Source organism: Protobothrops mucrosquamatus, unplaced genomic scaffold (assembly GCF_001527695.2).
Source record: "Protobothrops mucrosquamatus isolate PMUCROS unplaced genomic scaffold, P.Mucros_1.0 scaffold1195, whole genome shotgun sequence".
Classification (NCBI taxonomy): domain Eukaryota; kingdom Metazoa; phylum Chordata; class Lepidosauria; order Squamata; family Viperidae; genus Protobothrops; species Protobothrops mucrosquamatus.
In genome coordinates this window covers 26929-38655 of record NW_015387407.1, presented here as the reverse complement: position 1 = coordinate 38655, position 11727 = coordinate 26929, and the positions used below count along the sequence as shown (strand labels likewise).

At 35.1% G+C, this 11727-nt stretch overlaps 1 protein-coding gene across 1 annotated transcript in view; it reads left to right on the top strand.

Moving 5' to 3' along the window:
• LOC107291829 (gamma-aminobutyric acid type B receptor subunit 2) overlaps positions 1–10985 on the top strand; it is a gene marked incomplete at its 3' end in the record, with an annotated part of 105308 nt that extends 94323 nt beyond the window's left edge. The window contains exons 4-7 of the mRNA XM_015820862.2: positions 1690–1791; positions 5980–6045; positions 7812–8012; positions 10749–10985. Coding sequence (XP_015676348.2) covers positions 1690–1791; positions 5980–6045; positions 7812–8012; positions 10749–10985 — 606 coding nt within the window. The remainder of the gene's footprint in view (positions 1–1689; positions 1792–5979; positions 6046–7811; positions 8013–10748) is intronic.
• Positions 10986–11727: the final 742 nt, after the last annotated feature.

The window sequence follows — 11727 nt, the reverse complement described above, 5'->3', positions numbered from 1 at the left end:
ATTTTCTGAGATTGTGGATTTGGGGTTTTCATGAGCTGTAAGCCATAATCATCACAGTTATGACACATCACGGCTTGAACTATCTTGCTTTGCATGTAATGAGTCTATCTCATATATTAGGTTCACCTTTTAAGTTGCATTACTGAAATAAATGAACTTTTGCACGATATTCTAATTTTTCGAGTTTCACCTGTATAGTGAGATTTAGGAAGTGTGTCTTCTTTGGAATGATCTCTGCCCTCACATTTGATGGGACCCAATCTTGATAGCCTTTTGGAAGGCATCAAAAGCTTAGTTTTCTCCCTGTGAATTTGGTCTTGCTGGTTATATGTTCTTGCCTTCAGTGGTGCCTATTGGATTTTATGAACGTATCTGCATATTTGCCTTATCTGCATTATTATTGATTATATTATTTTATTACAATGATAGCCATCCAGAATCACTGGTGACTTATATGGATAGCATATAACTTAAACCTCATTAATTAGAGTACAGGCTTGGTTTTAGCTTTCTTCATTATAATTTCTTTTTTCTGAACTTTCACAAAACACTTTTACAAATTGCTTTTACATGTCAAGCAGACATACATGAATCATTTCATTATGAAGCTGAATCTAATATACTTTGTTTCTAAAATATATGATAGTTAATTAACAGGTTTCTGTTGAAAATTACATGCAATAAAAATAAAGTATTGATGTGACTTTGAATGAATTAATGAAGAAAAATGTGTGAAAAGTATACATCGTATATTCAGTGATAATATTCAGCATTGCATTTAGTTGCTTCCAGTGAATAGTTTGTGTTTTAAGGTTAATGTAGAATTTATCTGGGATTTACAGATTGAAGCGATGCACTACAGTTGTATGGAATGACTTTCCACAGGTTACAATTATTTCTTTGTGCAATAGTAGCTAAATTATGGATCTTACTTCTACAGGTAGTCCTTGAGTTATAAGGATAATTGGGAGTGGAATGTCTGTTGCTAAATGATTTGGAAACAATGCACAATGTCATGCAGTTGCATCACTTAGCAACGTCAATCCTGCACTCCCTGTTGCTATTGTTAACAAATACCATTGGTCATTAGGTGAGGACCCACCCGGATCCAAGTCATTCCCAATTTGATCCCTCCCAAGCCTGAGCCTCTGTAAAGCAAAGGACTGCCTCTTCTTCAACTCCCCCCCCCAAACTGTCTCCCTGGTGTCAATGGCAGGCAGCTGTTACTGTTGAAGACCCCCGGGTCTCTACTCCAGCCTCAGTGCTGCTGCCGAAGAGTGCAGCTGTACAGGGCTGTCAAAAGGGCTGAAATGGGGAGAGGAGGTAGGCAGGTGGGGTGAATTCAAGGGGTCCTTCAGCTGTTATGTGGGCTTGCTATGAAATGCCCAAATGTTGATCACATGGCCACCGGGGCACTGCAACAACTGTAATTTTGGGAACCAGGTGTAAGTACTACTCAGCACTACTGCGACTTAGAACAGTCGCTGAATGAATGGTTGTTAACTTAAGGAGGACTATCTGTACTTATGTGAAAAATCCACCTCTCATTCTTCTTTTTATTTCATATAAAATGCCTATATTAAATGTTAACTTAGGGTGCGTTTGTAAAGTATTAACATACAAGACAGTAAAATGTTCAGTATAAAAAAACCTATACATTTATTTTGTCATTTTTTCATTCTTTAATAGGTACGGAATGATCTAACTGGGGTTCTGTATGGTGAAGATATTGAAATATCAGATACAGAGAGTTTTTCTAATGATCCTTGTACAAGTGTCAAAAAGCTTAAGGTAGGTACAATTATTTTGCTAAGATAAAAAACTAATTGTGTGGCAAAAAACCCCCAACACTTTAAAATAAGCAATTTTAATAGGTCTTAGTTTGAAAACTTCCTTTTAGGTTTTGATATTTATGGTGGTTGCTATTATAGCCATGATATAAAATAATTATATTTGATATTAAATTCTGTAATAACATAGAAATGTAATTAGTAAAGTTATAATCAGGTTGCCAACAGAATTACAGTATATGTAATGGGATCAAGAATGCTTTGTGTGCTACACATTTTACAAGTTTAATTTCTTTTTCTTCAAAAATGCAAAATAATATCAGGTGCCAAATTTTGTTGAAGTACAAGAACAGACATGATGATGATGATGATGATTTCCCCTATTGAGGCATTATCTTGATGTGGTTGTGGGACTGGCTTGTGGGCTTCAAGGAAGATGAGAATGGTGTCAGTGTTTCAATCATACTACTGGACAGGTCTCATCAGAGAAGACAGACAAAGAGTATATCTCCATTAAATAATATGGTACCTTACAGAAGCCCATACTGGATTGGTCGTCAGCCAGGTATTAGACTTCCTGGACATCTGGTGACAAATACAGTCCTTAAATTGTTCATCTTCAGTTTTCATCTTCAGCAAGAGTTTATACATAGCAAAAGTGGTGATAGAATCCTACATCAAATTCAGTTTTACCCATTTTCAAAATCGTAATTGTTATACAATTTAAATCTTTTTATTAGCTGACCATATGAAAACCAATAACATACAGTATATAACCTAATTCCAGATCTTTTCTTGTTTTTAACAAGTTCTCTTTGGGAGCAAGACAGTACATTAGCACAAGTTAACCATTTTGATTTAATTGTCATTTAACTTCTAAAAAAAGCTTCTTGAGTTGACAACCATAAAGATATCTGAGGATAGTATCTTACTTTATACCTACTTTAAATTCTCAATACAGCACGTTTAATAAAGTGGTTCCAAAAATCTACAATAACCTTAACTTTGTCATACCACAAATAACCAGACCAACCAAATCTTAAACCAGATCCTTTAAGATCCAATAACCTCCTATTTCTCAAGATCACCCACTTTTTCATTGATACTAAACAGCATGCTGCAAAATACAATTTCAGATCTGGTAAACTCAGTGCTCCTCTTTCTTTAACACCGTACAGCAAGTTATATATTTTGCCTTGCAGGGAAATGGGTGACAAATAAATTTAATAAATAATAAATAAATATTTAATACTCGGTTTCTAGCCTTGCCAAATTAATTTGGAAATATATTTTTGCTATTGTTAAATGATACATTGTTCATCAATATAGATACTATCTGAAATAGAAATAAGGTTCTAGGTAAAACATTCATCTTAATCACAGAGATTCTTCTCAGCAATGTGAAATGCAGTTTTTTGCATCTCAGTGTCTCTTTCTAAACTTCATTCCATGCATTGACACTGTTATTTTGAAACAACATACAATTCATATTAAAGAGGTTAACATCCATATAATTGAATTTTTCTCAATATTGAAACAAAAGAAGGGAAGGAACTGAAGAAAATCACAAAATATAAGTTGGAGAGCAACCGTTCCAGTCAGGAAGGGGACTCAAATGGGGAATTAATCTGGAGTCATTATGTAAACACAAGCGGGCAAATCTGACTCACCTTGAATCTTTCTCAGGGCAAGCTGCCAGTCTGTGAAGATTCCTATGAAATAGGCATAGAGCAATACGGTAGCTAATTTGTACTCTACACTGGTTGGTCTGGTTGTTCACGTCTGACAAAAGAACTACAAATGGAATTAGAATGATCGTGGCAAAAGAAAGCAAAAATAGTACAAATAGTAGTAGGCATCCTAGGTGCAATCCCAAAATATCTGGAAAACCATTTGAACACCTTCAGCATCATCAGTTAACAACATAACCAACCATAAATATTAAATAAGTTTAAGCTGCCCATTTATTATATATTGGCTTTCATATTTTTCAATCTGTTTGCACTATCCATGTCTCTGTTGTTATTATCTTTATGATAACAAATGTTATATGCTCTCTAGAAGTTGAATGGGTAGTTTGTAATATTCATTTTTAACATATTCGCCCTTCAGGATTGACCAGAAGTAAGAGATAAAGGCTCCCTAGTAGGAAACAGAAATTATTCCAGTTGACTGACACTTTATTTCCCAATATACACTTTCCTAAAGAAAGAAATAGGGCATACAAATAAAAATTCTTAATGCTATTTATAACTTTTTTTATTGGGAGGGGGGCTTCTCTGCAAAGCATAGATATCAGTCTGTTTTATATGTTGTATATTATTGGAAAAACCCGAGATGTATGAATCTCAGTGACCAAATGTACATTTTCTGTTTAAGGCATTTTGATGTATATTTTTCTGTCATTTTAATTTGCTCAGATAAATGTGATAGCTTTTGATATTGGTTTTGAAATTGTAAATTAACCTTAGATGGGAGTGTATCTCATCTCATTTTTTAATTTGAAGCTTTTCAGAATATGGAGCCATAAATATTAAGCTGCTGTGTTTTTGTTTGCATCTTTCTCTGTGTTATTATCTGTGGATTTTTTTCAGGCTGTCACCAGAGAATGTAACAATTGCTACTACCTCTGCCCTCTGTCCCCTGCTCCTCACAAAGCCTAACATCTTGTTTATTATTCAGGCTTGACTGTCAAATACAGTCTCTGTATAAACATGAACACTAACATTGCTACCTTTTAATACATAAAAGAAATGATGGCTATTCATACCAATAAATAAAATAGCATTCCCATTTGATATTTCTTTAACATTTTGGAACATTTCCCCATGTTTTCTCTTTCTTTCTAAATTTTAGGGATAAAATTGACAGCATTAGAAGATGTCCAGAATCTAGCCCAGGGGTAGGCAACTTTGGCTCTTTTATGACTCGTGGACTTCAACTCCCAGAATTCCTGAGCCACGAGTCATAAAAGAGCCAAGGTTGCCTACCCCTGATCTAGCCTTACCAATTTCAGTATATTTCTAAGAACAGGAAACAGCTGCAATTAGAAATTAAGAAAACAGATTGAATAGGTTTTTCTTCCTATAATGAACTCCCACTCCGTTTTCAGGAACTTTATAGAGTAATCAAACTATCTAATCAAGCTAATATTGCTGAACTTGGATTAGTACTAAAAATAAATTAGAGTAACAATGAATAGGAAACCTATTGGTCCACATAAAGAAGTGCAAACTGATTATTTAGAGAGGATAACTGAAATACCTAAACTTTTATTTTTAATAGAAAAGGAAAGGAATCAGAATAATTCTGAGGATAGTACTGTGATCCTAAGCATATTACTTAGAAGCAACTCTTAATTGTTTCTAAAGACTGTCTAGAACAGGATTCCCCCAAAATGGTCAGTATCATCGCTCAAGGGTAGACGGAATTATCTAAGGAGTCAGTGTTATTTATTATAGTTCGTCACACAGCCAGAAGTTTTGACTGGATTTTTGGTATTTTTATCAAGGACCTGGGATAGGCAGATATTATTATTTAACAATAATATTATTATTATTATTTAATAATATTAAAGATATTGTTGCAGAATATAAGCTATTCCAAGTAAAGCTATCTTTTGCAATTAATATTATCTTTCAATATGTTTCAAATTAGCAACAATTTCCGTCTTAATTCTGTGCTTAGCCTCAATTTCATAAGAAGTTTATGTAATTGGCATTTTATTACTAACAAATAAAATATGAATACACAATCCTTTTGCACATCTCTGTTACCTTTATTGCCCACATTATTATTAGTTAGTTAGTGGTTAATTAGTAGTATGAAACTGCGCTGGTTCAGAGCATCTATGAATGATGTAGTCCTACTGTATAGCCTTCTTTGAAGCATTTTTTAAAACAGTTATTATAGTAATGATTTTTGTGCCTCATATGTAATAATCATGCAAGAAGACCAGTCTATATTTATAATCACTGCATTTCACAGATAATAAGGAAAAAATTATATATGAATTTTATTATTTCTTAGCAATAGTTCACTGCTATATTTTCATCCTCTAGGATACATGTAGCACAGAAATTTGTCGATTAAAAATGTGTGGAGGTTTTTTTTTTGCTATGTACAACAGCATTTGAGTAATATGAATGAAAATGTCAATAATTAAAATCTCTTCTTTTTTCCCTTGCAGGGAAATGATGTTAGAATTATCCTTGGCCAGTTTAATGAGGAAATGGCAGCAAAAGTATTCTGTTGTGTAAGTGAAAAAAGGAAAGAGATAAAGAAAAGTGTTGTCACATACCCCAATGATTAAATTAATCATTTCTTGGCTTATTTAAATGCTTAATATTTATAAGCACTTCTGGGCTTGATTTTTAAAATGGGGTAACTTCTCTTAAGAATTTCTGATGAAGGTTAGTTTAAAATAATGTAAATAAATAATGAAATGAATGTTTAAATATTCCAGATCTAGACCAAAGTTCTATTTTTCCTACCTCAGTAGAGGTAGTCCTCAACTTATGATCATAGTTGAGCCCAAAATTTCATTGCTAAGTGAGATGGTTTTTAAGTGAAGCTTGCCCCATTTTACTACCTTTCTTGCCACAGATCAGGGGTTAAATCAGGGGTAGGCAACCTTGGCTCTTTTATGACTTGTGGACTTCAACTTCCAGAATTCCTGAGCCAGCCATAAAAGAGCCAAGGTTGCCTACCCTTGTGTTAAATGAATCACTGCAGTTGTTAATTTAGTAACACAGTTGAGTTAAGTGAATCTGGCTTCCCCATTGACTTTGCTTGTCAGAAGGTTGCAAAAGGGGATCACGTGACCCCAAGGCACTGCAACCGTCATAAATATGAACCAGTTGCCAAGCATCCGAATTTTGATTACGTGACCGTGGGGAGATGCTGCAACAGTCTATCTGTATATGCTAATACATCTGCAAGGTTCTCCTATATCAGTGGTGGTGAACCTATGGCACGTGTGCCAGAGATGGCACTTGGAGCCCTCTCTGTGGGCACACACATCATCGCTCCAGCCCCGCCTCCCCCTGCAGACCCCTCCTCACCAGCAGTCCCCCTGGAGAATAGTCGCCCCCGGGCGTGGCCCACACAGAGCAGCACAGTCAAGGACATAGCTAGGCAACAGGGACAAGACTCTGCCCTTGTGCCCTATAGTGTGCAGATGATGCTGCGGGGTGTGGGCAGAGGGTGTGGCTGCCATGGCGCTACAGGGCTGCCTGGGCGATCTGCAGTGGGCCATGGAGGCGGTGCATGGTCCTGCGGGTGGGTGGGGCAGGGGGTGGGTGGGGGCAGAGTAGGCAGGATGGAAGGCAGAGCACGGGCAGGGGGCGGGTTTGGGGCACTCGGTCTCTAAAAGGTTCACCATCACTGTCCTATATCGTCTTGTTCTTAAACAACCCACCTCACCCAGTACATTACAATTCAGCCAAAAGCACTTTTGAACTCTCCTAGCTTCAGGAGAGCTTTAGCTAGAAATAAATGGCCAGAATGGCAGATACAATTAAAACATACTTGGTGAGTAGGTGAGGTTCAACTACTGGAGTCCCACGGTAGTTATTATTTATCATAGATACAAATGTTGCACTTTTCTAACTTTAAGCCCTCATTTAAAGTGGCTTAGACAAGACAATTGACAATTGAAATGGCACATTAACCTAAGTAACAAATAAATAAAGTTTCTGAACTTTTTGGGACATTTTATTTATAAAAGCAATCTTCAGTCAAAGCTTTGCTTCTCCTGTAAGCCCGTTAAATGCAAAGGTGTTTGTATTGTAGCAGGATTTGGTTAATTGGACCTTTACTTTTCTACCAAAAAGTTTGAATTGTATATAGATATATGAAAAGAGACAGAATTATTTTTCTAGGCTATGGTTTATAATATTAAGGTAACTGTTAGTAGCTTTTGAAGCTAAAATACACAAAACTTCAGTAGAATACTTTTGTCGTATGTCTTCTACATTCCACCAATGAAATTGCTTCTTTTCATTCACATTTCTACTGCAGGCATTTCATGAAAAAATGTTCGGCCCTAAGTATCAATGGATAATTCCTGGATGGTATCAGAGCTTTTGGTGGGAAAAAGCGATTTCAAAGCTGAATTCATCACCCTGTCTTGGTATAAACCTTCTGGGTGCAATGGAAGGTTACATTGGAGTGGATTTTGAACCTCTCAGTTCCAAACAGATAAAAACCATATCTGGAAGAGTAAGTTAGTTTATTGTCTATTTGGGCCATTTCAAAAATACTGTGTTTCTACCGCATTGATTCCTTGCAATAATGCATTGCAACCCAGTCCTGAAATTGATATACTGTACCTATGTAAATATAAAAATGAGAACTGGGCATGACTCTTCAAGTAGGAATATCTGGGCTGGCTTTATATTTCAATAAATTAGAAAGATAATATTGAAGGGCGTGTGGGAGAAATAAAATATATAAAATAAGATACAAAAGATTATACAATTTTCTGATAATTAGCTGTCTATTATCTGGGTTGGCATGCTTAAGTACACTAGTCTGAGATGGACTGCTTTGTTCAAGTGTAAAGGGAGAAGCCTGTCAACTCTGGAAGTGCACTCACTGTATTCTTATAAGATACTTTGATTTTGTAGAGAGCAATTCCCTGCACAAAAGCGAGCAGTTAACTATTTATAATAATGATTATTATTAGTACTAATAATACTGATTATCAATAATATTACTGTATCCACTATGAAAGACTTTTCTAAAGTGGAATTTTCCACATAAATAGAACAATGAAAGAACATTGTCTGCTTCTGTTAAGAGATTTTAAGTTATTAAAATGTGCTAAAAAAATAAAGGAATCTCGTGTGCTTGAAGAGTTAGAATGGGGAAAGTGATAGGACAATTTTCTCAGCAATGGAAAGAAGGGAAATATGATGAACTATGACATTTATAAGGGGAAAAAAGATGAATAGCAGACTTACATTTGTACATTTGTGTGCACATGAAGAACTGGAGTTTCTATTAGATCATTAATGAACACAAACAATTATTTTAAACTCAGTTTTGCCAATGAATGTCATCAGGGCAGTAATGTCCAAAACAACATGGTGAAGATCCTACTCATTTCATATTAAATATAACAAATACTATTTAGAATTTCCAGTAGTGTCCATTTACTGAATTGACATGAAAGTGTCAATGTGCAGGAAGACCATTGTTGTAGATTTGTAGTAGGAATGATTTACTCAGAGAATGAATAATTGCTGGGCTGCTACCACAAGCAGACTTAACATCTTGGTCTGCCAAGTTCTGAAAAAATTTCAAGTCTTATTGCCAGAAATCTCCTCCTTCAACTAAGCTCTAGAAAACATAAGTAAAAATATAAAGCCCAGGAAAGTAAGGACTCAATAAATTGTGTAAAATCACCCCACAGCAGACAGAATAGCTTACAATTGTGCAGACCTATAGTTGGAGAAAATTTTTAATTTGGATTATGAACAATGCAATTTAGTTTTTACTGTAGTCACTGTAATAGGATCCTTAGGGTTATCATTCTTTCAAGGAGAAGCTGGTCCCCCTGTCAACAGCTCCTGTCTATAACAAAGAATTTAGATATGGTGTTTGCCAACTTATCTGAGAAGATTGCTGCTTGCTAACAGTTATAGAATCCAGTGTAACGTAGTCTCCTCTCTTTGAAGTATCCCAGGTCCATACGTGTACACCACAGAGATTCCAGAACTATTACTCTATTGTTGTAGAGCAGGGGTTCCCAACCAGGGGTACTCGCACCCCCTGAGGGTGCGAGACAATATTCCAAGGGTGCAAAAACTTGGGTTTTCAAAATTATAGTGTATATGCATAATTTGTTGCCGTTATTTCGAACTTTTGTAAGGGGTGCGAGAATATATCAGAACTGTTCTAGGGGTGCGGGGTATAGAAAAGGTTGGGAACCACTGTTGTAGAGTGTAATAACATTCTCTTAAAAATCTTTCTAAATTTCTCCCCGTCCCAACTTAATATTAAGGAAAATCAAGCTGTGGCTATTTTGAATTTCTTTCTCAAGCTTCTTTTAATTTCTGGAATGTATAATTCCTTCTCTGTGTAATTTGGGATACATTTAAGGTTAAAAGCAATCACAGAAAATTCTGTGATAACGCTGAAAAGGAAGAAAGCCAAAATATAAATCTTGGCTCATATATACTACTACATTTTATTACATTATTTGCAGCACATTGTTTACTGCAGTTTGATCTCATGGATTACTGTACAACTGTTCCATGAGATATAATGTCTAAACCAACTCTGAAAACATTTTCATTTTATACAAGTGATAAGGAGAAAATTAGACACTTGAATTGCATGAGTAGCTGACTATTTTAGATATATATGGAATATTTGATTGTGTAAATTTGCCCTAATTCAGACAGGTATGCTTTACCAGCTAAAAAAACAAAAAAAAATCTTAAAAATATAATTGTTGAATATTACTATGGGAAAATGTACTCATGCATAATAGAAATGCTTAGTTATGAACTGAATCCTGGGCAAAGAGAGCAGTACCCTGTTTTCTGGCACTAGTGAAAAATACTTAAAAGTATCTTATGCAAAACTCACCCTTTTAATTCCAATATAATAATATTTACTAAATTTAACTGAAATGCACACATGTACTTCCCCAGTTCCATCCCTTTCTCTTGTATATTTTAGCCCCTCCATTAAGCTTGCAGTGTAACTATTTATAATGTGTATGCATTTGATGGTACTATATAAATAATAAAATAGTGCATTTATATAAATAATTAATTAGTGCATTTTCCCCTGCCTTGCATTTCCCCTCTTAATTATCTTTCTTGAGATTCATATAACTTCAAAGAACTTGCAAAAATTTTAATTGGAGTTTCACTTTTAGACTCAATACAATGTATGGACTTTTAGCATACTAAAAGTGAATCCCTTTTCACATTCTTTCTACAGACGCCACAGCAATATGAAGAGGAATATGATCAAAGGCGTGGAAATGTTGAGCCAAGTAAGTTCCATGGCTTTGCTTATGATGGAATATGGGTAATTGCCAAAACACTGCAGCAGGCAATGAAGATTCTTAATGCCACAAACAGAAACCAAAAAATTGAAGACTTTAACTACACCAACAAAGAACTTGGAAAGATTTTCTTGGATGCAATGAATCAAACCAGCTTCTTTGGTGTAACGGTAAGCTTGCCTAATTTCTTTTACTTGAAGTTCATAACTTTACTTTTTCTCAACGATAACTGATATATTTATTAAAAGGAAAACAGCCCATTTACTGTAGGGTGATGTTCTGCTAGCAGGAAGGAACAGTTTAAAAGCTTGGAACTTGAATTTGAACTGAGATTTTAAGATTGCAGCAGAGCCAATAAGAAGATTGGACAGATGAATAATCAGGAAAAACTTGGAACTTCCCTGAGAATTTCATTGTGGAAATATATATAGATAGACAGATAATGGAGTGCTTTTGTGCTTTTGTAAATTTTCTTTCAGGTAATTCTGTATTCATCCCTGAGTCTTATACATCAGCTGGGGCATAAATACTTTACAAATAGTTACAGTTAATTCTGGTTCCATTCCTTTCCAGTCCTAACTGCTTCACCATTATTAGATTTATTTCTAGTTGTATATATGATCACAAATGTGAAACATTAATGAAGATTAAGTAAGGAAGTGAAAAACCTACAGCCAAATTGATATGGCTAAATTTAACAGTCTTAAGGTAAAATATCCTTAGCTGTGCACATTTGAATCTATTCCATTTTTGTTGGGTTTTTTTTTAAGCAGGCCATTTAGTTTACAGAAGAATTATATTTTATAGAGCTAGCCAAAAGGAAAGTTAAATATGAACAGTGTTTATGATACATAATAAGCTTGTGAAGCAGAAGAGATGTAAATATTTTATGGGTTTCCCAGTTTGGTGCCT